The sequence below is a fragment of the Mesoplodon mirus genome (genome assembly GCF_964341445.2).
Source record: "Mesoplodon mirus genome assembly, chromosome: 12".
NCBI lineage: Eukaryota > Metazoa > Chordata > Mammalia > Artiodactyla > Ziphiidae > Mesoplodon > Mesoplodon mirus.
The window spans coordinates 7454702-7482385 of record NC_138988.1 but is presented as its reverse complement, the minus strand read 5'-3'; the positions used below and the strand labels follow the sequence as shown (position 1 = coordinate 7482385).

Below are 27684 nucleotides of genomic sequence, written 5' to 3'. Positions count from 1 at the left end.
GAACCCTTCCGGCTCCCCACACTGCCCCCCGAGTCTTGACCCCAGTGTACCCTCTCTCCACTCAGACTCCTCCCCGCCACCAGGTGCTGTTCAGTGCTGACCTGCGCCAACCCCACCGAGCTCAGGAGCTACCAGCAAAGCGCAGAAAGAGCTGCCCAGGGCCAGAAGGCTAGGCGGGGGTGCCGGACGGAGGGCTCCCCAGACACCCCTCCCCACCATTCCCCCTTCTCACCCCCGTCCAGGCTCACGTTGGAAAGGGGGCTCCCTGCAGCTACCTCAGGGGCCAGGCACCCTCAGATCAAGCAGTTTGCGCTCCAGTGTGGGATGGGAGTTGTCTGGGGAGACAGCGCTACCTGTGGTTTTAACCTCTTCCCTTTATTATAAGAAGGAACAATAAAATAGAGACATTTGTATGGACAATGCAGTGGACGGGCTGTAGGGAAAGGGGTGCGGAGCGGGTGGAGCAGGGTAATTCCCCAGGTCAGGGAGGGAGGGGGAGCAGGCTGCCCCCAACCCCTCCTACACGGGGGATCCAGGCCCCTAGAGCTGGGGGGCCAGTGTGGGAGACAGTTCCGGGCCCGGCTCCACGCAGCAGTCTCGACAGCAGCAGCTGGCCACCGGCCCTACACGGGGAGAGAAAGCAGAGTTGGCCACAGGAGGAGACCCTGTGCCCTAGCCTGGGTGCCTCTCTGTGGACCACCCTTGCCCTTCCACAGAGCCCAGGGCCTCACCCCCAGCTGCTGGGGCCAGCAGCTCCCCATGGCTCGCCGTCTGTCCCTGCCCCTCCTGGGTGGTGCCCAGCTGTAGCTTCCTCATGTGCCGCACCACGGCCGTGGCATTGAAGGCTTGCTGTGGAGAGAGGCGGAAGAAGGGACTTTGGAGAGAGTGGGACATCACGGGGCAGGGTCTGGCAGTGGAATTCTCGCAGCAGTTCTGTTAGTTTTATTCAGGCGATATTGGTTGATCGCCTGAAACTCCTGAAACGTCTACAAGGCTTTAGTAAATTAGATTCAGTCATATCATACAGTAATACACACAGGCACATGTATAAAATGTATATATAGATAGACGTGCGTAACTTTTTATATATAATTAATTTATAGTCACATAATAGTAAACAATATAACATTATGTGTCAGGCACTGTTCTAAGCACTTTACATAGTAGTTCATTTAATCTTCACGAATGTCTTTGAGGTGGGCACTATTACTGTCACCATTGTCAAAGGAGGAAGCTGAGGCACAGAGAGGTTAACTAACTTGCCCAGGTGTGTGTGTATCATTCTCTATTCAGCCTATCCACTGAGATGTCCCTCAAATTTACCATGTCCCAAACCAAAATCATCCCCTAAAACAAGTTTCTGCCCCTGGGATCTCCATCTTAGTGACGGTACCGCCATCCACCTCGTCCCCAACCAAAATCTTGCGCCAGCCCTGGACATCTCTTCTCTCCCCCAATATCCATTCTACCATCACTTCTTGTCAGTTCTGCCTCCCAAATGGCTGCTGGACCAACCAGTGTTCTCTGTTCACATTGCCACTGCTCTGGTCCAAGCCCTCACCGTCTCCTGATTGTGTCTCTGCCACAGCCCCCTGAAGGGTCTCCCAGCCTCCACTGTGCCTTTCTGCATCTTGAGAGCCCTTTCTAATGGGCAAGTTCCAGCTGAAAATCCTTCTGGGGCTCCTCAGCATCCTCAGGATCAAGTCATTGCTCCACTGTGGCACTCAAGCCCCTGAGCAGCCTGGCCCCTACCTGGATCTGCAGCCTGGGCTCCTGCCCCACAGCTCCTCCAGTCCAGCCAGGCTTAGCGCTTGCACTGCCCTGAATGGCTGCACTCTCACGTCTCCTGGCCCTTTGCACCCTGGTTCCGTCTGCCTCAGACATTATTCTGCTGTGTCCAGCTAATTCCTACTCGGCTATCATGTCTGACAGGTTTATGCCTCTTCCAGGACCTCGTAGCTTGGGTTCGATGTCTCCTTAAGAAGTATACACTGTTCTCCCTCTAGACTTGGAGGTCAGGGACCATCACTGGAATAGAGTAGGTGTCACAGAGCACTGAATGAATGAATGAGGTTCTTCAGTAAGCACCCCTGAGCATTTACATTGTGCCCCACGAGGTGCGAGCTGCTGTGTGAGCTGAGGGCTGGATGGGGCTGGGGAGGAGTCCTGGGGAGGCTGGGACCCAGGACTAAACGTGGGCTCACCTTCCACTTGCTCTTGGCAAAGTTCTTCTTGATCTGCTCGCTTACTGACTGGTGAATATTCTTATCTAGAGCCGTATCTCCTGCAATCCTAGAGCGGATGTGTGTGGAGGGCTGTCAGTGAAGGTAGAGGCAGGCCTGGGGGCCCCAGATCCCACCCCAGCCCGCAGCTTGTGGGAGCTCTCACCAGGGGTGCTGCAAGGCCTGTTCACAGGTGAACCTCTTCTCTGCATCCTTCTCCATCAAGTGCCGGATGAAGTCTTTGGCTGAATCCCCAAGATAAGAGCAAAGACAGCATGGTGGTGCCTGAGAACACCCCCAAGATAGAACCCACCCCTCAGGTCTGGCTGGCACCAAAGCCAGATCTGTCCATTCACCACCCCACCCCACCTGCACCCTTTTCTCTAAGCCCCCAGACCCACCCCAACTCTCCAGCTTTCTCCCTTAAGAATGACTTGTTCCTAGAGAAGATTGTGCTCAGTGTATTCACACTGATGTGTACATGATTGATAATGGCTTCACAGCTTTGCCTCCTAATTGGAGGCACAGGAGGACAGATAAAAACATGAATGGTGGTGTCTTAGGCATTAGGAAGTCAGTGGGGGGAGGTATTTTCTAAAATACTATGTTTGAAGACTGAATGAATGAAAGCCTACAGTTTCTCAGGCCAGGAGCCAGGCAAAGAGAAGCACCCAGGGTGGGTGTCTGGTCTTGAAGACAGCTCTTAGTCTGGGCCTGGGGAATCTGGTGGAAGGAAGGCAGAGAGGAGACCCCCAAAGCAGATGAGGAAGGCACCGGAGGTAGGACCCAGGGGAAGAAAGCAAAGCCCCAAATACCGGAGTCAGAGATGTCGTCCCAATAAGGAGAGTCAAACTCGTACTCAGCCTTCAAAATCTGTTCAAAGAGTTTGGCATCATTCTCGTCATAGAAGGGGGGATAACCACAGAGCCTGGGCAAGGAGAAACTCATTCTCATTTCCATTTTCATTGTACCCACTGGCTCCGGGATGGAGCTTTGGGGCAGTCTCAGGGATCAGGCAGGACCCATGGGAAGGAGTTCCCCCTTTTACAAAAAGGGGAAATTTACCCCTCTCTGCCTTGCTCACTCCTGTCCAGCTACCCTGGCTTTCTGTTCCTTAACATGCCGCCATATGTCCTTCCTCAGGGCCTTTGCACTTGCTGTGCCCTCTGCCTAAACCATTCTCCCCCCACAACTCGAATGTCTGGCTCCCTCACTTCAGTCAGGATGCCACTCATGCCACCTCCTCAGAGAGGCTCCCTGACCTCCTATCTAAAATAGCATCCATCCCCATCTCCCTCCCCTGCTTGATTTTTCTTCTTAATATTTCTTACCACCTGCCATTGTTTTATAGGTTTACTTACTTATTTATTTTCTGTCTCCCTTACTAGCATGTCTGCTCCCTGAGGGCAGGCACCTTGTCTGTCTTATTCTCTGCTAAAGCCTCAGTGCTTGGCACAGTGCCAGAAACATAGTATCTGTTGAGTGAGGTAATATTAGTCATTAATTAGTAGATATAAATATGGACGGCAGGAAAGAAGAAATGGCAGAGAGGAGGAAGAGAGCAAAGTAGGAGAGAGGAGAACTCTGAAGCCACATCCCCAACGCCCAAGCCCCCACTCACAGGATATAGGCGATGACCCCAATGGACCAGCAGTCCACTGCCTTGCTGTAGGGCTTCTGGGCCAGCACTTCAGGGGCTGTGGAGGGAAGGGGACATGGTGGTGACAAATCTGCCCGGCAGCTTTGGGTTCCTCCCCCGCCCACAGTGCCAGCCCACGGCCCTCCGCACCCACGTATCCTGGGGTCCCGCAGGCTGTGGAGAGCACGCTGCCGGGGTCTTCCATCTTAGAGAGGCCAAAGTCGGAGATCATGATCTTGGAGTCTTCATCCATGCTGTAGTACAGCAGATTCTCTGGCTTGGAAGATGGGAGGTGGGGGAAGAGGAGTGGGAGATGGCCAGAGGCCAGCAGGACCTTCTGCCTCCCCAAGCACCCCAGCGAGCCCCCCAAAAGCCACTGTGGCGTCACAACTGCCATCTTGGTTGGAGGCACAAGAAACTCAATTAAGTTCGAAGTTCCAAAAGGACAAGGGCCTCGGGGATATGGAAGGGAATTTCCTATAAACCTCAGGTGTATACTGTGACGCCCTAAAGAATTTCTGAGGAGCTCCCGTGCACCAGATCCTGTGCTGTGCTTGATTTCAATTTATCCTTACCACATCCCTGCTAGCCCACTCTGAATAATCCCACTTTACGGGGGGGAAACTGATGCCTTGAGAGGCAAAGTGACTTGCCTGAGAATCTACAGTTAGGGAGGGGAGTGGCAGGGAGAGAATTCAGACCCAGATCTGTTTCACCCCAGCACTCTTCTCCTAGAGCAGAATGAAATGTACTACAAAGCGTGAACCCCATCATTGTCTCTCTGAGGAGGAGGCTTTCAGGGGCTTCTGGCTTTCTTCTTTGTGTTTTGCTGTCCCATTCAAGTTTTCTACAAAGAGCAAGTGGGACTTTTATTATCAGAAAAAGACATAAGATGCGACTGGGATAAAATCACAGCACAGTTCACCTTTGTGTCCATTTGTGTGTCGGAGATGGAATGGGGAGGAAGCAGTTTAGGGCTTACCAGGTCAATTCTGCAGATGGGAAGGCAAGGCTCAGCAAGGGGGTGAGAGGTACCCAAGGTCTCAGTGAGGAGTTTGCAGAGGCCCCACCCCTGGTGCCCCAGCTCCCCACACACCCTCACACCCACCTTGAGGTCTCGGTGTACGATGCCCAGGTCGTGCAGGTACTTGACGGCATCCAGCACCTGGAAGATGAGGCGGCTGGCGTCCCGCTCTGTGTAGAAGCCTTTTTCCACAATTCGGTCAAACAGCTCCCCACCTGACACCCTGTAGCCAGGGACAGGGCAGTCTGGACAAGAGAACGGGAGGCAGAGAGGCCAGGGAGGGCGCAGCAGGGAGAGCTGTGAGGAAGCGGCAGAGGCAGGGCCACTCACAGCTGCATGATGAGATAGAGGTGTCCCCCGCTTTCATAGATGTCATCCAGGGCTACAATGTTGGGGTGCTTGATCCTGAAAGGAGAAAGGAGGTGGTTCAGAGCTGAGGACAGTTCAGCCACCTCCCCAGCCTCATCGTGAAGAACCACCGCCTGCAAACCTGGGCAGGACGAGCCTAAGATCTGGGTCTCAAAGGGAAAAGCTGATTTACCATGATGTATCATAGTGTCATGGAAGGCAGGAGAGCCACAGGGGTTAACACTGGGCTCCGGCGTCAGACAGACCTGGGTCCTCACCCTCCTCTGCCACGTGCTGTTCGCGGGCAAGTCTTCTCACCTCACAGTGCTGATCAGTATATGATTTTAACACTTGTCTGGGTTTATAAAGTTGTCAGCCTCCCCCACCAGAATGTCATCTCCACGAGACCAGCAGCTTTGTCTTGCTCACCACTGTTGCTCCACACCTGGTGCAGAGTGGGTGCTCACTCATATTCACTGAATTGGGGGTAACCTCTCCGGGCCTCAGTTTCTTCATCTATTATATGAAGCCAGTGATAGTACTTCCCTCCACGTGCTGGAGTGAGGATCATGTGAGGAAATGCAGGGAAGAATCGGCACAATGCCTGGCACACAGTAAACGCTCCAGAAAGGAACCAATGATGGTAATTGAGGGAAAACTTGGCTCTGCCACAAACTTGCTGTGTGACCTTGAGCAAGTCCTTTGTCCTCTCTGGGCCTCAGTCTTCCTGACCCAATAGTGGAAATGATTATTTCGTCCCTGCCCATGGTGGTTGGAAAGCTCAGGGGGGAGGCTGGAAGTGAAGATTCTATATGAGCTTTCCAGTGAGAACAGCAGGTTTTCCATCAGCATGAACAGTTCAGAGACCATTTGGTTGTTGAGTCAGGGCATCCGCAGATGGGCATTTTTCAACTTGCTGGGTGGTTTAATATGTGGCAGGAACTTGCGGTAGGTCTAGAGATAACGTCAGTTGAGATACATGGGTTCGAGACATGTTCAAGGATTGACCTTTAGATCTGATTGGACATTAAACCACTGTAAAGAAGCAGTGGCATCTCAGTCACATCTGTCATGTTAGCTGTTGTGCCAGGCACTTGAAATAAAGGACCTCTAGTGCTCACCAAATCCCTACCAAGTGGAGATTATTACCCTGTGTTACAAATGAACAATTTGAGGCTCAGAGAGGTTAGATGATTTGCCCAAAGCAGAGATAGGAAGCGAATGGGAGGGGTCAAGGCAGGGTCAAGCCAGGGCAGGGACAGGATGTGGCTCACGTACTTGTGCAGGACAGCAATCTCATTCTGCATGCTACCCTCCTTGCCCTCCAGAGCCTTCTTGGCAATACATTTGATGGCCACCAGCTTCTGAGTCCTCTTATCTTCTGCCAGGATTACCTCCGAGAAGGCCCCTCTGCAGAGAGAGGGGATTCACGAGCTGGGGAACTCAGCTTCCCTCCAGCCTCTCCTCCATCCCCCTATGGGTTACGTGACCATCCCCAGACCAAGGAGATGGGATGAGCCTCCCTCCATCACTCATTCACCTCCCTGGTGCCAGAGGTGACCCAGCCTGGCCAATCAGAGTAGTCTATCCCCTGGCCACAGTAATTGGGTCCTGTGATATAAGCCAGGTTACTGGCACTTTGAGGATGAGGTGCTCTTTCCTGCTAAGCTGGTAAGATGTAAGCTTGGAGCTAATGGTGGTCATCTTTGCCACCACTTGGGGAGAGCCTGCTTGAGAATGAAGCCAACACAAAGGAAATCAGAGCTGAGAAACTGTTAAAGACAATTTCCTGATAACATCATGTGAGCCCCTGCATCCCATGCCTGAAGTTTACTCCCTAGGCTTTTTTGTGTGTGTGTGTGATACGCGGGCCTCTCACTGTTGTGGCCTCTCTCATTGTGGAGCACAGGCTCCGGACGCGCAGGCTCAGCGGCCATGGCTCATGGGCCCAGCTGCTCCGCGGCATGTGGGATCTTCCCAGACCGGGGCACAAACCCGTGTCCCCTGCATTGGCGGGCGGACTCTCAACCACTGTGCCACCAGGGAACCCTAGGCTTTTTATGTACATGACTGATTCACTCCTTCTGCAAAAGCCAATTTGAGTCATGGCTTATTAAACACCCTTTAGAACCATGAAGAACCATCAGCATCACCTGGGAACTTTTCAGAAGTGTGGAATCTCAGGCCCCACCCTAGACCTACTAAATCAGAATCTGCATTTTTAATTTTTATTATTTTATTTTTGGCTGTGTTGGATCTTTGTTGCTGCACGCGGGCTTTCTCTAGTTGCGGCGAGCGGGGGCTACTCTTTGTTGCAGTGCGCAGGCTTCTCATTGTGGTGGCTTCTCTTATTGAGCACGGGCTCTAGGCACGCAGGCTTCAGTAGTTGTGGCTCACGGGCTCTAGAGTGTAGGCTCAGTAGTTGTGGTGCACAGGCTTAGTTGCTCCGCAGCATGTGGGATCTTCCTGGACCAGGGCTCGAACCTGTGTCCCCTGCATTGGCAGGCGGATTCTTAACTACTGCGCCACCAGGAAAGCCCTAGAATCTGCATTTTAACAAGACTGTCAGGTGATGTGTATGCTCACTGAAGTTTGAGAAGCAGTGCTTTCTAACAGGCTCTTAGAAAGGAACACATTCATTTTCACTAAAGTTCACTGATTAAGGAGGGTTTACTAGAGCATTCTTTCTAGGACGGTTTGCTTTCCCTGGGATAATAAGAAGTCATAAGTCAAAGAAAAGCATCTCTCGTGAAAGCTCAATCATCAGAATAACTAGTGACTGTGATAGCCTCATTGCTGGTTTCCAGTCTTGTCCCTCTCCAATTTACCTTCTATGCTGTGGCCAGAGTGACCATCCTGAATTGCAGATCTGCCACAAAGTCTTAAATGTCTTCTTATGGCTCATGGGATCAAGTCCAGCCTCCATAGCTTGGCTTTCAGGCCTTACATGACCTGTTCCTCTCTCTTCTCAGCCTCTTCTTCCACTCTTCCCCCAGCCTCTGATTAGAAGCTCCACTAGACTCTCTCTCCTTCCACACATAACATACCTCTGAACCTTTGCTGATGCTATTCCTTCTGCCTGGAATGCCTTCTCCCTCTCTGACAAGTACACTCCTACCCATCCTTTAGTCCCCAGCTCTAATACTCCCTTCTCCAGAAAGTTCTCCACACAGAAGCCACTGCTCTCTCTGGGCTCAACAAAGTCCTCATTCCCGAATTTAGCTAGAGCACAGCACACACCCTGTTGTCATTTTCTGTAGGTCTGTCTCCCTCACATGTTTGGGATCGACTTGGGAGATCAGGTTTGAGTTATTTCTGGATTCCCGCCACTGAGAACAGAGCCACGCCCAGCTTCAGTTCTAAAACCTAGGCCAGAACCCCCAGTTCTTGGCAGCAAGTTTGAAAAACTGCCTCCTTCATTCCTCTTACTTTCTTTTCGTCACGGGAACCCAGAGCTGTGGCAAAAGCAGCCTCTGTTCCACCCACTGTCAGCCAGAAGTGAGAAGCCCAGGCCAGTCGGGCCATACAAGGCCACCATGGGGCCTGGGCAGTAGGAAACAGGAAGCAGTGATCAACTGGCTAGAGGAAGCACCACCCTGGACTCAGCCTCCCCAGACAGTCAGGCCCAGGGGTGAGGACCTTCCCAACCCCACCCCCCAGCTCAGGGACAGCTCCCCCTTCTCTCCTGCCCTGAGACTCACGTTCCCAGAACATCACGGAAGTCGTAAATGTCCCCAATGTCCTCCGCCTGCTTCCAGCTGGGGCCTTCCACTGCCCCCGGCATGGCCCACTGCCCCCTGGCCACAGCCAGGGCTCCTGGGGAAGGGAATGGAAGGAAAAGACTCAGCAGGGCCCAGCCTTCTTCGTGGGAACTTACTGGGGGCCCCATTCAGCCTGCATTTATTCATTCCTTGATTCATTCATTTGACAAAATCATTCAACTTTCACTCATTCACAGGTCATTTGTTCATTCAGCAACATCCATGCATCATATCCTTAGGCCTAGAGGAAAATCCTTCAGGGTGGCAGCAAAATTCTTTATTCAACAAAGTCACTCATTCATTCGTTTACTCAGCTCACCTCCCAGTTTCTCCCTCTCTAAATCCAAACACTCAGGGGGACACTGACCTCTGGGAGGACAGCAGAGAAGACCCCAGAGCAGCTTGTAGAAATGCACAGCCCCGGAGGATCCCCCGTCCCCAGAACCAGCGATGTCCCAGCCCCACCCTGGGAATTGCTGGGGTGTCTCCTCTCCCTCCTCCTTCTCCCTGCCAGTCGGAAATCAGGTTTCCGGCAGCCTGGGCTTCCAGCAATATCTCAGCCATGTTTTTAAATAGCTCCTTCTGCACTGTTACCACAGCAACAGCAGCCACAGCTGGAGCTCCCCGGACCTCCTGTTACCCCCTCTCACTCCTGACTCCCCATCCGGGTCCCAGCAGCCTGAGAAATGGTCCCACCCAACCTGTCCCCTCCCGGCTTGATCTCACCCTGATCCAGCCTGTACTTTTCTCTGTTGAGATGTCTGTCTCAACCAGCAGTAGAGGGTGAGCATTCTCTCTCCATTTATCAGATGGAGAATTGGGAGACTGAGGTTGGCGATGGATAGGGTCTGGACCCAGAGTTGCCCAATGACCCTAGCTGGAGCCCCAGCTAAGCTTGCTGAAGGTAAAGGCCTTGGTGGGGGCTTCAGCCAGACTAGGACCCATCTAGAGAACACAGCCTCTCAATCCCATCCCAGGCCCACAGAAAGTGAGGCCAAAAGAGAGACCAGTGTACTGTGTGACCTCAGGGAGAGCACTTTTCTTCTCTGTTTCTTCTGTGGGAAAATGAGGGGAAGGTGCCCTGACCAGAGCCCCTGGTGTGCGATCCCACTCTTTGGGTGGGACTTTGTTCCCAGGGGGGGTCTGGCCACCTATCCCAGGGGCAGAAACTTCTAGGAAAGGAGACTTGATGGTAAGCTCTAGAGGCAGAATTTTAAAACCCACCTGGAGGCCTGGCAAGTACAAACCTCACAGTTCCACACATATGCCTACACCCAGGTACACCACGCCAAGACCTACCCACACCCCTGAACCCAAACACCTGCCCCCAGATCCAGCACACTCCATCTCCAGATGATACTCTGACATCTCATCATACATGTACACCCAGACATCAGCACACGTGTCCAAACACACTTCCTCAGACATCCTCACACCCAGACATCCCTCCCACAGATCCCTCTCACACCCCAAAACACATCCACATACACCTGGACGAGATGACATGCAGACAGGACAGACACATACCCCTCACCTGTATACCAGACATCCCAGATTCATTCACACCCTTCACCCTCCAGCTCTATACACCCTAGAAGCTCTTAAACTCCAAATCCTCAAAACATCTAACTCCAAACATCCTCAGTACACAACTGTATACCCCCCAACTCTGACTTACTACCCTTCGAGCCGGATTCCAGCACACACAACACCTAGATACACAATGTGCAGCCCAAACACTGATTCCCAGACATCCCCACCCATACGGGTACCCTTACACACCAACATGCTGCAACTTCATATCAGATCCACTTGCCTGTGCTATGACATTCGCATACCCCAACACGGCCCCCACACGTCTTTACCTCCTAATGCCCAGTCTCCTCCTTCCTCTTTTACCCACTCAGTAAAGGCACCTGCTGGGCCTGGGGCATAGGTCGGGGAGAAAGGCCCAGCCCTGCCCCTGTAGAGTCCAGTACGCCCAGGCACCTCCTCCCATCTTTCGGGGGTGGTATCCAGCGGCTGAAAGGTCCCGCCGCCCGCCAGTGCCCAGGGTCGCGGGCGGGGCGGTTCCCGGGCTGTACCTGCGGCTGCCCAGCCGCGGGGCTGGCTGGGAGGCGCGAGTTGGCAGGTGCCGAGCTCCGTCCGCCGTCCGCCCGCTCTCGCGCTGGGGCTCGATTCGGGCTCAGCTGGCTCCCTCCGCCCGGCCGCGGCTCTGACGTCAGAGGAGGAGGAGCCTGCGGCGGAGGGACTAGGGACTGGGAGGTGAGGATCCGCTCCGGGGCTAGGGAAGGGGCGCTGGGGGCGCGGGAACCCCTCAGTTCAGGTTGGAGCCTCCCTTGTAGTCTTTCCATCCTTCGTCTCCCGGCAGGGTCCCCGTTTCACAGAAGGAGCAAATGAGGCACAGGGAGATGAAGGGTTCAGAATCAGCAGTTGGTCAGAAGCAGAGTCGAATTCGAACCCAAGTCTGTCTGATGCCGGAAGCTGGCCATTTTCACCCTGTCTCTTGGAGTTTCTTTCAGACCAGTTCCGTGAGCTCCCTTGAGGTTGGACTCTGTCCCCCCTCCCCTCCCTCTCCCTTCACCTCCGCCCCGGGGAATTAGGCCCTGGGAAGGGCTTAGGAGACTGATGGGTGTGGAGGGATGGGGCCGTAGGGAAAGGACAAAGCAAGAGTAGGAGGCAGTGAAGAGAACTGAGGCAACCGTAGGGTGGGGGCCGCATTTGACGGACGGGAAAACTAAAGTCCGAGGTCCCCCTCTGAGGCAGAGCTGCCGGGCAGAACAGGAGGGCGCCCAGAGAGCCTGGGGCGGGGAGGGACGGGGGAGGAGGGAGCGTTAAATCAGGGTCCTGCAGGAAGCCGGCCAAAGAGGACCACGTGACGGGGCAGGCGCCAGTGGCCGATGGCTCGGGGCCAGGTTGGGGAGGGAAAGCCCGAAAGTGCTCCGGGGAGCTAGGCAGGGGGCCAAGGGACCTGACTGACGTCCTCTTACGCAAGGCCTTCTTTGGGAAGGTGGCCCGGGGGCGGGAGGGGGGCAGCAACTCCCAGGAAGTAGGGGTGGGGCTGGATGGACTGAAGCCAGCCAGAGGAGGCTCGTTGCCGAGGACCCCAACTCCACCTCCATCATCACCCAGTGCTGGCCCCAACTCTTGAATTCCTGCATTTTCCAGGAAGATTGGGAAGGGACAATGCTTACCCCCAACTCAACTTCAACTGGCTTTTCCCTCTCTTATCCTCAGGACTGTGTCTGCCCATTTTACAGTGAGAAAGGAAGATGGCTAATGTTCCTAGAAAGGCTTTTTTTTAAAAATAAATTTATTTTATTTTATTTACTTATTTTTGGCTGCGTTGGGTCTTCCTTGCTGCCCGCTGGCTTTCTATAGTTATGGCGAGAGTAGGTGGGCGGGCTTCAGTAGTTGTGGCACGTGGGCTCAGCAGTTGTGGCTCGTGGGCTCCAGAGCACAGGCTCACTAGTTGTGGCTGCACAGACTTAGTTGCTCCGTGGCATGTGGGATCTTCCCGGCCCAGGGCTCAAACCCATGTCCCCTGCATTGACAGGCAGATTCTTAACCACTGCACCACCAGGGAAATCCCCCTAAAAAGGCTTTTGAGACTAACTTATCTAAGTCACACTCTGCCTTTCTGAGTCTCAGTTTCTTCATTGGGAATATGCGAATATCGATGACTGACTCAGAATTCTCCTGAGAATTCTATGAGACTGATGTATGTGAAATGCCTTGAATACCATTGGAATTAAAAATTTGACAGCTAGGGCTTCCCTGGTGGCGCAGTGGTTAAGAGTCCGCCTGCTGCTGCAGGGGACACGAGTTCGTGCCCCGGTCAGGAAAGATCCCACATACTGTGGAGCAGCTGGGCCCGTGAGCCATTACCGCTGAGCTTGCACGTCCGGAGCCTATGCTCTGCAACGGGAGAAGCCACAAAAAATAAATAAATAAATAAAAATTGACAGCTAAAATTTACTTTTAGTGTAAACTGAGGCTCAGAGAACGGACCTGATTTGCCTGAGGATAGGGGGCTAAGGGGCAATTTCCCTCCCGTAAATCTCCTTGCCATTGGTTAGATTCTTTCACTTGTCAAGTAATAGAATCCCAATCTAAGCCAGCTTCACCAAAGAGGAACCTATGGCTCACAATAGCTGAGGCAAGATTGAAAGAGGAACACCATGGATCAGGGTGTGAGACTGGAATTGGAGACACAATACTTGGAGGATTTGCTTTTTCTCATCTCTCCTTGTCTCGATTTTTCTTTACACTTCGGCTTCCTTTCCTCTGCAGAGTGATCTCCTCTACCTGGCAGGAAGCATGGTGTGAGGCAGCCCCAACTTTCCACCTGAACCCAGCAAAAGAGGAGCTATACCCAGTTTCATGTATCAGCCTCAGGGAGGGACTCCGATGGGCTCTGCTGGAGTGACATGCCTATGCCTTTACCCCCAGAACTGTTGCCAGAGGAATAAGGTACTATACAGGGTAAGTGTGCTGTCATGGGCAGCCACACCAAAGTCACAGGGAATGAAGATGGCTATCTTGCCCAAAGGAAATAGCAGTGCTGGGCAGGCACAACTAATAAATCCATCCCAGCCGTGCTCCCATCAGTCAGAAAAAAAACAGCATTAATATGTTTTGGTACATATTCTTCCAGACTTTTTTTGATGTGTATACATATACACACTTCCTCCTATAGCCCCCACTTCCAGTGAGCATATTTCAAGGTACTGAAGCAAAAAGTCAAGGAAAGTCAAATATATGAAAAAAAAAAAAGTAAAGGAAATAATCCTCTTCTCTCTTTTATTATTAAAAAATGACAAAACAACTCAGACATCTCCATCAATTCTTTTATTATTTATTTATTTATTTATTTATTTGGCTGCACCAGGTCTTGGTTGAGGCATGTGGGATCTTTAGTTGCAGTGTGCAGGATCTTTAGTTGTGGCATGCAAACTCTTAGTTACAGCATGTGGGATCTAGTTCCCTGACTAAGGATCAGACCTGGGCCCCCTTCATTGGGAGCTAGGAGTCTTAACCACTGGACCAACAGGGAAGTCCCTCCATCAATTCTTGAATCCAACAGAAAATTAGCCATTAGATGAGTGAATGATATTTTAAGATTAGAGAGAAATGGAAGAAATCACAAAGAAAATATGGACAGGTTTCTCTACAAACATAAAAACATTTTTTTTTTTTTTTTGCGGTATGCGGGCCTCTCACTGTTGTGGCCTCTCCCGTTGCGGAGCACAGGCTCCGGACGCGCAGGCTCAGCGGCCATGGCTCACGGGCCCAGCCGCTCCACAGCATGTGGGATCTTCCCAGATCGGGGCACGAACCCACGTCCCCTGCATCGGCAGGCGGACTCTCAACCACTGCGCCACCACGGAAGCCCAAAACATTCTTTTTTTTAATTGAAGTATAGTTGATTTACAATGTTGTGTTAATTTCGGCTGTACAGCAAAGTGATTTGCCTATACATATATATATATGTATATGTATATATACACATTCTTTTTTTATATTCTTTTCTGTTACGGTTTATATATATATAAACCGTATATATAAACTGTATATACATATACATATATATATATATATATATACACATTCTTTTTTTATAATCTTTTCCATTACGGTTTATCATAGGATACTAAATATAATTCTCTGTGCTATACAGTAGGACCTTGAGTTTATCCATTCCATATATAATAGCTTACATCTGCTAACCCCAGCCTCCACCCCATCCCTCCCCCAACCCCCTCCCTGTTGGCAACCACAAATCTGTCCTCTGTGTCTGTGAGTCTGTTTCTGCTTCGTAGATAGGTTCATTTCGTGTCATATTTTATCTTATTTATTTATTTTTTTTTTGGCCATGCTGCACAGCTTGCGGGATCTTAGTTCCCCGACCAAGGATCGAACCTGAGCCACGGCAGTGAAAGTGCCAAATCCTAACCACTGGACCACCAGGGTGTTCCTTGTGTCATATTTTAGATTCCACACGTAAGTGATACCATATGGTTATTTGTCTTTCTCTGTCTGACTTGGTTCACTTAATATGATAATCTCTAGTTGTACCCATGTTGCTGCAAATGGCATTATTTCATTCTTTTTTGTGGCTGAGTAGTAGTCCATTGTATATAGGTACCCCATTTTCTTTATCCAGTCATCTGTAGAAGGACATTTAGGTTATTTCCATGTCTTGGCTATTGTGAATAGTGCTGCAGTGAACATAGGGGTGCCTGTATCTTTTTGGATTAGAGTTTTGTCTGGATATATGCTCAGGAGTGGGATTGCTGGATTATATGGTAGCTCTATTTTTAGTTTTCTGAAGAACCTCCATTCTGTTCTCCATAGTGGCTGAACCAACTTACATTCCCACCAACAGTGTAGGAGGGTTCCCTTTCCTCCACACCCTCTCCAGCGTTTGTTATTTGTAGCGTTTTAATGATGGCCATCCTGACCAGTGTGAGGTGGTGCCTCATTGTAATTTTGATTTGTATTTCACTAATAATGATGTTGAACCTCTTTTCATGTGCCTATTGGCCATTTATATTTCTTCTTTGGAGAAATGTCTATTTAGGTCTTCTGCTCATTTTTCGATTGGGTTGTTTGTTTTTTTGTTTTTGAGTTGTATAAGCTGTTCGTATATTTTGGAAATTAAGCCCTTGTCTGTTGCATCACAAACATAAAAACATTCTTAACTTCTGTTTTTGGAAACAAACAAAAAACAACAACAAAAAAAAAAAACCCTACCTTATTCCAAAATCATAACTAACAGTAAAAGGCAAACTTCAGACTGGGGAAATGTTTTACAGACAATGCGTTAATATTTCCATTATGTAAAGAACATAAAATTGATAACAGACTAAGAACCCAATAAATGGTCAAAGGAGACAGATGAAACACAATGAACATGGAACATTCTCTACCTCACAAGTAGTTAAGGAAGTACAAACTAAAAGAAGCCATTTATACCCTCTCAGATATAAAGTTTTAAAAAACTGGTAACCCCAAAAGCTGGTGTTAGTGTGAGCAATGGATACTTCTACATTTCTGGTGGGAAAATGACTTGCTAAAAATCTTTCTTTTGGAAAGCAATTTGGCAGTATGCATCAAAGGCTTAAATAATGTCCAGGCCTGGGGCTTCCCTGGTGGTGCAGTGGTTAAGAATCCGCCTGCCAATGTAGGGGACACGGGTTTGAGCCCTGGTCCAGGAGATCCCACATGCCTCGAAGCAACTAAGCCCATGCGCCACAGCTACTGAGCCTGTGCTCTAGAGACCGCAAGCCACAACTGCTGAGCCTGCACTCCACAACTACTGAAGCCTGTGCACCTAGAGCCCATGCTCCACAACAAGAGAAGCCACCGCAGTGAGAACCCTGCACACCACAATGAAGAGTAGGCCTTGCTCGCCGCAACTAGAGAAAGCCTGCACGCAGCAATTAAGACGCAACACAGCCAAAAATAAATAAATTTATTAAAAAAAGAAATAATGTCCAGGCCTTTTGACCCAGGAATTTCTCTTCTGGGAATCAATTTCAGGGAAATAATCCTAAATTAGGACAAAGGTATACACGCCAAGATGTTTGAAGAAATATTTTTATAACAGAAAAATTTACAAGAAATCACCAAGAAGGGAATGATTAAAAAACATAAAGTACATCTACGAGATGTAATATTTCACAGCTCGTAAATTGATGGTAATGCAACCTACTTAAAAACAGGGAAAAAATGCTTATAATGTTAAGCAGGTATCAGTTTGATAACTTCAATGTAAAATGCAAACTACAAATTATTCATAGCAGAGTGGAGAGAAACACCACAAATGTTAATGGTTAAAGAATTATCTGATTAGGGGTTTTTTTTTTTCATTAATTAATTATTTATTTTTGCCTGCGTTGGGTCTTCATTGAAAAAGTGGGCTTTCTCTAGTTGCCTAGTTGCAGTGAGTAGGGGCTACTCTTTCTTGTGGTGCATGGGCTTCTCATTGCAGTGGCTTCTCTTGTTGCAGAGCACGGGCTCTAGGCGCGCGGGCTTCAGTAGTAGTGGCTCACGGGTTCTAGAGTGCAGGCTCAATAGTTGTGGCGCATGGGGCTTAGTTGCCCCACAGCATGTGCGATCTTTCCGGACCAGGGCTCGAACCCATCTCCCCTGCATTGGCAGGCGGATTCTTAACCACTGCGCAACCAGGGAAGTCCCTCTGATTCAGTTTTGTTTCTTTCACTTCTCTCTACATGTCTGTAGTCTCCAAACATTTTTTTGTTGGGTAATATTAACTTTACAATCAAAAAGTCACTTTTAAAAAAATTATGCCAAAAGATGGTAGGTGTGTACCAATTTGGTGTTCAGTTATTTAAATTGTATTTTAACATCAATAACAACAAAGAAATAGAATGGATTTTTTTTTTGCCGTACACGGGCCTCTCACTGTTGTGGCCTCTCCTGTTGCGGAGCACAAGCTCCGGACGCGCAGGCTCAGCGGCCATGGCTCATGGGCCCAACCACTCCGTGGCATGTGGGATCTTCCCGGACCGGGGCACAAACCTGTGTCTCCTGCATCAGCAGGTGGGCTCTCAACCACTGCGCCACCAGGGAAGCCCTAGAATGGATTTAAGTGTTGAATTCATCACACCTTTTCTCTCCCTGCTAATGAAACAGTGATAGTGCATTGAAAGATTTGGAGTCAGATCTGGGTTCAAACTTCACCCCCACCCCTTACCAGCTGTGGGAACTTGGGCAAATCATTTAACAGCTCTGAGCCTCAGTTTCCTCATCTAGAGCATGACATAATCACACCAAGAATCATACCTTCTTTGTAGGGTTATTTTGAGAATGAGACAACTTAGAAAATGCCTTTCACCCAGTAGGCTAGTTCCCTTGTTGTCACTTGGGTTCCTAGTGCATACTTGGTACTTATTGAGTGGGTGCTCAGTAAGAAGTGAGACAGAGAAGAGTTTTTTTCTCCTTTTCTAGACATTATCTGCCCTAGGACAGCACTTTCAATATTATTTCTCCTTCCATTCTTGAAGCCCCACAAGTTCTAGTCAAGCTCGAAATCAAGCTCAAAATTTGGGGTTTCCCCTTGCTTCCATGGTACCTACCCCTACTTCCTCACCCTATCAGTGGCAGCCTATCTTCAGAGGCTCAGAGGTCCCTCTAATATTTACTAGATCTCACTAATTTCTCTTGGCTAACACAGGCATATTCTGGGGCAATGATTCTTTTTTTTGGAATTTCTGTATTTTATTTAATTTATTTTTTTAAACAGCAGGTTCTTATTAGTCATCCATTTTATACATATTAGTGTATACACATTAATCCCAATCTCCCAATTCATCCCACCACCACCACCACCACCGCTTTCCCCACTTGGTGTCCATACGTTTGTTCTCTACACCTGTGTCTCTGTTTCTGCCCTGCAAACTGGTTCATCTGTACCATTTTTCTAGGCTCCACATATATGCGTTAATATACGATATTTGTTTTTCTCTTTCTGACTTACTTCACTCTGTATGACAGTCTTTAGATCCATCCACATCTCTACAAATGACCAATTTCGTTCCTTTTGATGGCTGAGTAATATTCCATTGTATATATGTACCACATCTTCTTTATCCGTTTGTCTGTCAGTGGGCATTTAGGTTGCTTCCATGACCTGGCTATTGTCAATAGTGCTGCAATGAACATTGGGGTGCATGTGTATTTTCGAATTATGGTTTTCTCTGGGTATATGTCCAGTAGTGGGATTGCTGGGTCATATGGTAATTCTATTTTTAGTTTTTTAAGGAACCTCCATACTGTTCTCCATAGTGGCTGTATCAATTTACATTCCCACCAACAGTGCAAGAGGGTTCCCTTTTCTCCACACCCTCTCCAGCATTTGTTGTTTGTAAATTTTCTGATGATTCCCATTCTAACTGGTGTGAGGTGATACCTCATTGTAGCTTTGATTTGCACTTCTCTAATAATTAGTGATGCTCCGCAGCTTTTCATGTGCTTCTTGGTCATCTGTATGTCTTCTTTAGAGAAATGTCTATTTAGGTCTTCTGCCCATTTTTGGATTGGGTTGTTTGTTTTTTTAATATTGAGCTGCATGAGCTGTTTATATATTTTGGAGATTAAGCCTTTGTCCGTTGGTTCGTTTGCAAATATTTTCTCCTATTCTGAGGGCTGTCTTTCCATGTTGTTTGTAGTTTCCTTTGCTTTGAAAAAGCTTTTAAATTTCGTTAGGTCCCATTTGTTTATTTTTGTTTTTATTTCTATTACTCTAGGAGGTGAATCAAAAAAGATCTTGCTGTGATTTATGTCAAAGAGTGTTCTTCCTATGTTTTCCTCTAAGAGTTTTAGAGTGTCCAGTCTTTTTTTTTTTCGGCTGCGTTGGGTCTTCGTTGCTGCGGGCGGGCTTTCTTTAGTTGTGGCGAGCGGGGGCTACTCTTCGTTGCGGTGCGGGAGTGTCCCGTCTTAACATTTAGGTCTCTAATCCATTTGAGTTTATTTTTATGTATGGTGTTAGGGAGTGTTCTAATTTCATTCTTTTACATGTAGCTGTCCACTTTTCCCAGCACCACTTATTGAAGAGGCTGTCTTTTCTCCATTGTATATCCTTGCCTCCTTTGTCATAGATTAGTTGACCATACGTGCATGGGTTTATCTCTGGGCTTTCTATCCTGTTCCGTTGATCTTTATTTCTGTTTTTGTGCCAGTACCATATTGTCTTGATTACTGTAGCTATGTAGTATAGTCTGAAGTCAGGGAGTCTGATTCCTCCAGCTCTGTTTTTTTCCCTCAAAACTGCTTTGGCTATTTGGGGTCTTTTGTGTCTCCATACAAATTTTAAGATATTTTGTTCTAGTTCTGTAAAAAAATGCCATTGGTAATTTGATAGGGATTGCATTGAATCTGTAGATTGCTTTGGGTAGTATAGTTATTTTCACAATATTGATTCTTGCAATCCAAGAACATGGTATATCTCTCCATCTGTTTGTATCATCTTTAGTTTCTTTCATCAGTGTCATGTAGTTTTCTGCATACAGGTCTTTTGTCTCCCTAGGTAGGTTTATTCCTAGGTATTTTATTCTTTTTGTTGCAATGGTAAATGGGAGTGTTTCTTTAATTTCTCATTCAGATTTTTCATCATTAGCGTATAGAAATGCAAGAGATATATGTGCATTAATTTTGGGTTTTTTGTTTGTTTGTTTTTTAACATCTTTATTGGAGTATAATTGCTTTACAATGGTGTGTTAGTTTTTGCTTTATAACAGAGTGAATCAGCTATACATATACATATATCCCCATATCTCCTTCCTCTTGCATCTCCCTCCCACCCTCCCTATCCCACCCCACAAGGTGGTCACCAAGCACCGAGCTGATCTCCCTGTGCTATGTGGCTGCTTCCCACTAGCTATCTATTTTACATTTGGTAGTATATATAAGTCCATGCCACTCTCTCACTTCATCTCAGCTTACCCTTCCCCTCCCCATGTCCTCAAGTCCATTGTGCATTAATTTTGTATCCTGCAACTTTACCAAATTCATTGATTAGCTCTAGCGGTTTTCTGGTGGCATCTTTAGGATTCTCTATGTATAGTATCATGTCATCTGCAAACAGTGACAGTTTTACTTCTTCTTTTCCAATTTGTATTCCTTTTACTTCTTTTTCTTCTCTGATTGCCGTGGCTAGGACTTCCAAAAACTATGCTGAATAATAGTGGCGAGAGTGGACATCCTTGTCTTGTTCCTGTTCTTAGAGGAAATGCTTTCAGTTTTTCACCATTGAGAATGATGTTTGCTGTAGGTTTGTCGTATATGGCCTTTATTATGTTGAGGTAGGTTCCCTCTATGCCCACTTTCTGCAGAGTTTTTCTCATAAATGGGTGTTGAATTTTGTCAAAAGCTTTTTCTGCATCTATTGAGATGATCATATGGTTTTTCTTCTTCAATTTGTTAATATGGTGTATCACATTAATTGATTTGCGTATGTTGAAGAATCCTTGCATCCCTGGGATAAATCCCACTTGAATATGGTATATGATCCTTTTAATGTATTGTTGGATTCTGTTTGCTAGTATTTTGCTGAGGATTTTTGTATCTATATTCTTCAGTGATATTGGTTTGTAATTTTCTTTTCTTGTAGTATCTTTGTCTAGTTTTGGTATCAGGGTGATGGTGGCCTCATAGAATGAGTTTGGGAGTGTTCTTTCCTCTGCAATTTTTTGGAAGAGTTTGAGAAGTATGGGTGTTAGCTCTTCTCTAAATGTTTGATAGAATTCACCTGTGAAGCCATCTGGTCCTGGACTTTTGTTTGTTGGAAGATTTTTAATCACAGTTTCAATTTCCTTACTTGTGATTGGTCTGTTCATATTTTCTGTTTCTTCCTGGTTCAGTCTTGGAAGGTTATACCTTTCTAAGAATTTGTCCATTTCTTCCAGGCTGTCCATTTTATTGGCATAGAGTTGCTTGTAGTAGTCTCTTAGGATGCTTTGTATTTCTGCGGTGTCTTTTGTAACATCTCCTTTTTCATTTCTAATATTATTGATTTGAGTCCTCTCTCTCGTTTTCTTGATGAGTCTGGCTAATGGTTTATAAATTTTATCTTCTCAAAGAACTAGCTTTTAGTTTTATTGATCTTTGCTATTGTTTCTGCTCTGATCTTTATGATTTCTTTCCTTCTACTAACTTTGGGTTTTGTTTGTTCTTCTTCCTCTAGTTCCTTTAGGTGTAAGGTGAGATTGTTTATTTGAGATTTTTCTTGTTTCTTGAGGTAGGCTTGTATTGCTATAAACTTCCCTCTTAGAACTCCTTTTGCTGCATCCCATAGGTTTTGGATCGTCGTGTTTTCATTGTCATTTGTCTCTAGGTATTTTTTGATTTGGTCTTTGATTTCTTCAGTGATCTCTTGGTTATTTAGTAATGTATTGTTTAACCTCCATGTGTTTGTGTTTGTTGCATTTTTTCCCCTGTAATTGATTTCTAATCTCATAGCACTGTGGTCAGAAAAGATGCTTGATATGATTTCAATTTTCTTAAATTTACTGAGGCTTGATTTGTGACCCAAGATGTGATCTATCCTGGAGAGTGTTCCGTGTGTACTTGAGAAGAAAGTGTAATCTGCTCTTTTGGGATGGAATGTCCTATAAATATCAATTTAACCTATCTGGTCTGTTGTGTCATTTAAAGCTTGTGTTTCCTTATTAATTTTCTGTCTGGATGATCTGTCCATTGGTGTGAGTGAGGTGTTATTAAAGTCCCCCACTGTTATTGTGTTACTGTCAATTTCCTCCTTTAGAGCTGTTAGCAGTTGCCTTATGTATTGAGGTGCTCCCATGTTGGGTGCATATATATTTATAATTGTTATATATTCCTTTTGGATTGATCCCTGGATCATTATGTAGTGTCCTTCCTTGTCTCTTATAACACTCTTTATTTTAAAGTCTATTTTATCTGATATGAGTATTGCTACTCCAGCTTTCTTTTGATTTCCATTTGCATGGAATATCTTTTTCCATCCCCTCATTTTCAGTCTGTATATGTCCCTAGGTCTGAAGTGGGTCTTTTGTAGATAGCATATATGTGGGTCTTGTTTTTGTATCCATTCAGCGAGCCTGTGTCTTTTGGTTGGAGCATTTAATCCATTTATGTTTAAGGTAATTATCAATATGTATGTTCCTATTACCATTTTCTTAATTGTTATGGGTTTGTTTTTGTAGGTCCTTTTCTTCTCTTGTGTTTCCCACTTAGAGAAGTCCCTTTAGCATTTGTTGTAGAGCTGGATTGGTGGTGCTGAATTCTCTTAGCTTTTGCTTGTCTGTAAAACTTTTGATTTCTCTGTCAAATCTGAATGAGATCCTTGCTGGGTAGAGTAATCTTGGTTGTAGGTTCTTCCCTTTCATCACTTTCAATATATCATGCCACTCCCTTCTGGCTTGTAGAATTTCTGCTGAGAAATCAGCTGTTAACCTTATGGGAGTTCCCTTGTATGTTATTTGTTGTTTTCCCCTCGTTGCTTTCAATAACTTTGTCTTTGATTTTTGTCAGTTTGATTACTATGTGTCTCAGCATGTTTCTCCTTGGGTTTATCCTGCCTGGGACTCTCTGTGCTTCCTGGACTTGGGTGGCTATTTCCTTACCCATGTTAAGGAAGTTTTCGACAATAATCTCTTCTGATATTTTCTCGAGTCCTTTCTCTCTCTTCTCCTTCTGGGATCCCTATCATGCGAATGTTGTTGTGTTTAATGTTGTCCCAGAGGTCTCTTAGGCTGTCTTCATTTCTTTTCATTCTTTTTTCTTTATTCTGTTCCGCAGCAGTGAATGCCACCATTGTGTCTTCCAGGTCACTTATCCGTTCTTCTGCCTCAGTTATTCTGCTATTGATTCCTTCTAGTGTATTTTTCATTTAGTTATTGTATTGTTCATGTCTGTTTGTTTGTTCTTTAATTCTTCTAGGTGTTTGTTCTTTAATTCTTCTAGGTCTTTGTTAAACATTTCTTGCATCTTCTCCATCTTTGCCTCCATTCTTTTTCTGAGGTCCTGGACCATCTTCACTATCATTATTCTGAATTCTTTTTCTGGAAGGCTGCCTATCTCCACTTCATTTAGTTGTTTTTCTGCGGTTTTATCTTGTTCCTTCATCTGGTACATAGCCCTCTGCCTTTTCATCTTGTCTATCTTTCTGTGAATGTGGTTTTTGTTCCACAGGCTGCAGGATTGTAGTTCTTCTTGTTTCTGCTGTCTGCCCTGTGGTGGATGAGGCTATCTAAGAGGCTTGTGCAAGTTTCCTGATGGGAGGGTCTGGTGATAGGTAGAGCTGTGTGTTGCTCTGGTGGGCAGAGCTCAGTAAAACTTTAATCCACTTGTCTGCCGATGGGTGGGTTGGTGTTCCCTCCCTGTTAGTTGTTTGGCCTGAGGCAACCCAGCACAGGAGCCTACCAGGCTCTTTGGTCGGGCTAATGGCGGACTCTGGGAGGGCTCACGCCAAGGGGCACTTCTCAGAACTTCTGCTGCCAATGTCTTTGTCCCCACGGTGAGCCACAGCCACCCCTCGCCTCTGCAGAAGACCCTCCAACACTAGCAGATAGGTCTGGTTCAGTCTCCTATAGGGTCACTGCTTCTTCCCCTGTGTCCCGATGTGCATATTACTTTGTGTGTGCTCTCGAAGAGTGGAGTCTCTGTTTCCCCCAGTCCTGTCGAAGTCCTCAATCAAATCCCACTAGGCTTCAAAGTCTGATTCTCAAGGAATTCCTCCTCCCATTGCTGGACCCCCAGGTTGGGAAGCCTGACGTGGGGCTCAGAACCTTCACTCCAGTGGGTGGACTTCTGTGGTATAAGTGTTCTCCAGTCTCTGAGTCACCCACCCAGCAGTTATGCGATTTGAGTTTATTGTGATTGCGCCCCTCTTACTGTCTCATTGCGGCTTCTCCTTTGTCTTTGGATGTGGGGTGTCTTTTTTGGTGGGTTCCAGTGTCTTCCTGTCGATGATTGTTCAGCAGTTATCTGTGATTCGAGTGCTCTTGCAACAGGGAGTGCGCTCATGTCCTTCTACTCCGCCATCTTCCCCCCTGCCCTCCGTCTGGGGCAATGATTCTTCTGCTTTTCTCTGATTCTCAACCCACAATACCTACAATTTTGTATGTGAGGGTGCTGGTAGGCCCTAGAGAGGGACGTGTAAAAAGGGCCTCTAGAGTCTAAGACCTGCCTTACAATACTGGCTCACCACCAACTCTCTGATCTGGCCCTTCCCCTTTCTGTATCCTGGTTTCCTCATCTGTAAAATAAGTGTAATAATATTACCTGCTTTGACATAGGTTGTTGAGAGGATCAAATTCATGTACACTGCTGAGCATCACCCTAGCTTTGTCCCTTGCATAACTGTCCTCCCAATGTTGTTTTAACAGTAGGCCCTGAGCTTTCATCAAAGGTTGTGATAAGAAATCACCATGTGAAACTCAGTCTCCTTTTGCTGCCAAATTTATGGAGAATCTTATCAACATATGACTCTAGTTGAGAAATTTCTCCAGCATGACAAATTATTAGAATTTTTGTCCTGAAAACTGGGAGATGCTCTTTACTCTGATATCAAATGTTCTGAGACTGATGCATCATATTTCCATTTTTTGCCTTAGCTTCCAGGAAGCTTAGAGCTAAATCTAATGCTTAATGACAGTGACTCCATTAAATCAGATGGGCTTAACTTTATGTTTGTATTTTATGAAACTCATGAGACACACCCTCAGTTATAAGTATTCTCAAATTCTTTTGGAAAAGAAAGAGGAGAAGAAGGGAAGAGAAGGAAACAGGTATAGTTTGAAAAGAGGGCTTGGCATGCCACCTACTCACTGTATCAACTAGAATATAGGTTTGGTTTCTCTAAGAGACACCCAAAATAATTGTGACTTAAATAAAATAGAAGTGTATAACAATCTGGCCACAGCAGTCTCAGGCTGGTACGATTACTGCGAGGGACCCTAACTTCTTATCTTATTGCTCAGCTTTTCCTATGGTGTCGTTGAGCACATATTTCAAGATGGGTGGCCACCATGCCTCATCCCAGCCAGGGGAAGAGTGGGACATGGAGGGCACACGCGCTGGGACTCAAGACCTCATATTGGGGCTTCCCTGGTGGCACAGTGGTTGAGAGTATGCCTGCCAATGCAGGGGACACTGGTTTGTGCCCCGGTCCGGGAAGATCCCACATGCCGCGGAGCGGCTGGGCCTGTGAGCCATGGCCGCTGAGCCTGCGCGTCCGGAGCCTGTGCTCTGCAACGGGAGAGGCCACAACAGTGAGCGGCCCGCGAACCGCAAAAAAAAAAAAAAAAAGACCTCATGGTGACACACATCTCTTCCACTCACATCCTGTCAGCCAAAACTTGGTTACGTGATCACACCTAACTGCAAAGGAGGCTGGGATATTTAGTCTTTCAGAGGCACATGACCAGCTAAAAATCAGGAGTTCTGTTACTATAGAAGATAGGGAGAACAGATTTGGAAGGGCATCTACCAGTTTCTGCCACATCCACCATCTGAGATGTATTTACTTCTTTTATTTATTTATTTACTTACTTACTTACTTACGTACTTACTTATTTATGGCTGCGTTGGGTCTTTGTAGCTGTGCGGTCTTTCTCTAGCTGCGGAGAGTAGGGGCTACTTTTCATTGCAGTGTGCGGTCTTATTGCGGTGGCTTCTCTTGTTGCAGAGCATGCGCTCTAGGCACGTGGGCTTCAGTTATGGCACGCAGGCTCAGTAGTTGTGGCACACAGGCTTAGTTGCTCCGAGGCATGTGGGATCTTCCTGGACCAGGGCTCGGACCTGTGTCCCCTGCATTGGCAGGTGGATTCTTAACCACTGCACCACCAGGGAAGTCCCTCAGATGTATTTCTTTGCACATGATTGCACTCCCGTCTGCCTCAATTTCACCCTCACCCCCTCTATTCAGTATAGCTTACATGCTGCTATCAGAGTACTCTCCACTTCAGAGTGTTATTATGGCACTGCCCTGGTCACAAACCAACCCTGGCTCCATACTCCCTAGGAAAGTGATGCCCAAACTGTACAATGCATTAGGAATCAGCTGGAGGGCGTGCTAAAACAGAGACAGCTGGTCCCCACCTGTAGCCCTACTGACTGGGTAGGTCTGGGCCCTGAGAATTTGCATCTTTTTTTTTTTTTTTTTTTGCGGTACGCGGGCCTCTCACTGCTGTGGCCTCTCCCGTTGCGGAGCGCAGGCTCCGGACGCGCAGGCCCAGCGGGCATGGCTCATGGGCCCAGCCGCTCCGCGGCATGTGGGATCTTCCCAGACCGGGGCACGAACCCGTGTCCCCTGCATCAGCAGGCGGACTCTCAACCACTGCGCCACCAGGGAAGCCCAGAGAATGTGCATCTTTATTAAGTTCTCAGGTGATGCTGATGTTGCTGGTTCAGGAACCACACTTTGAGAGCCGTTGACCTCAAGAATAAAACCAGTGCTGCTTAACCTGCCATCCAAAGGCTATTCCAGCCTGGTCTCAACCTACTTTCCGCCTCATCTCTCATCCTTCCCTCCCCCTCCACACACCCAGGGCTCCAGTCACACTGAAGTTCTCACCTCTCTCTAAGCAGGCAAGCTGTTCGCACCTTTGTGCCTTCCTGTTCCTTTTGTCTGGAATATCTTCTGATCGGCAACCTCCTTTCCACATCCTTCCCGAAGGCTTTCCTGACCCTCTGAGCTGTTGTTAAACCATTCTCTGTCCCAGGTCCCTACACATTTTGTACATTCTTCTATTATTGCTTTTATTGCCTTGTGTCTTGGTTGTCTGCCCAGCTGCCTCCCCACCTCTGAAGCCTTAGTCACCTACATAGCTCTTAGCCACGGTAACAGGGTCACTGAGTAAGGAAACAAAAGTATGAATGAGGAAAAGGAGGCAGGTAGATGGAGTGAATAACTCAATGAGGTGAGTGAAGAGAAGAAATGGAGTGAGTTAATACACGAACAAGTGAGTTATGATCCATTTGTGCTTAGTTCTCTCCTTTGAGTCCTCAGTCACAGATCAGGAAAGGAATTTACCCTCTGATCATTTTTCCACAAAGTTCCAGCCATTGCTTTTTTTTTTTTTTTTGCCTGTGCCTTGTGGCCTTTAGGATCTCAGTTCCCCCACCCAGGCCACAGCAGTGAAAGCCCAGAATCCTAACCACTAGGCCACCAGGTTCTCATTG

General features: G+C 47.3%; 2 protein-coding genes across 21 annotated transcripts in view; one reads left to right on the top strand and one right to left on the bottom strand.

Annotated features, from left to right (window-relative positions):
• OGG1 (8-oxoguanine DNA glycosylase) overlaps positions 1-27684 on the top strand; it is a gene marked incomplete at its 3' end in the record, with an annotated part of 40405 nt that overhangs the window by 6547 nt on the left and 6174 nt on the right. For 5 of the 15 annotated variants that reach the window (XM_082637388.1, XM_082637387.1, XM_082637389.1 and 2 more), the window contains one exon: positions 84-384. In XM_082637388.1, the coding sequence (XP_082493514.1) occupies positions 84-384 (301 nt within the window). Of the gene's footprint in view, positions 1-65; positions 385-11365; positions 11966-13287; positions 14617-14880; positions 14998-27684 lie in introns of those variants that run through there. The other 10 variants (XM_082637390.1, XM_082637392.1, XR_014295427.1 and 7 more) reach the window with 9 other exon arrangements.
• Positions 355-11198, bottom strand: CAMK1 (calcium/calmodulin dependent protein kinase I). 6 transcript variants are annotated; one of them, XM_082637397.1, is made up of 12 exons: positions 11079-11198; positions 8935-9049; positions 6512-6643; positions 5216-5290; positions 4970-5108; positions 4012-4258; positions 3844-3919; positions 3038-3150; positions 2389-2467; positions 2205-2292; positions 732-849; positions 355-623 (listed from the first exon to the last, which is right to left on the bottom strand). In XM_082637397.1, the coding sequence occupies exons 2-12, from the start codon at positions 9015-9017 to the stop codon at positions 541-543; spliced, it is 1233 nt and encodes a 410-aa protein (XP_082493523.1). In that variant the 5' UTR covers positions 9018-9049; positions 11079-11198; the 3' UTR covers positions 355-540. The 6 variants fall into 6 exon arrangements, 5 of the variants coding, with proteins under 5 accessions (XP_082493523.1, XP_082493524.1, XP_082493520.1 ...); XM_082637398.1 differs by having other exon boundaries at positions 4012-4138; positions 11079-11197; XM_082637394.1 differs by lacking the exon at positions 11079-11198 and adding an exon at positions 10860-10987.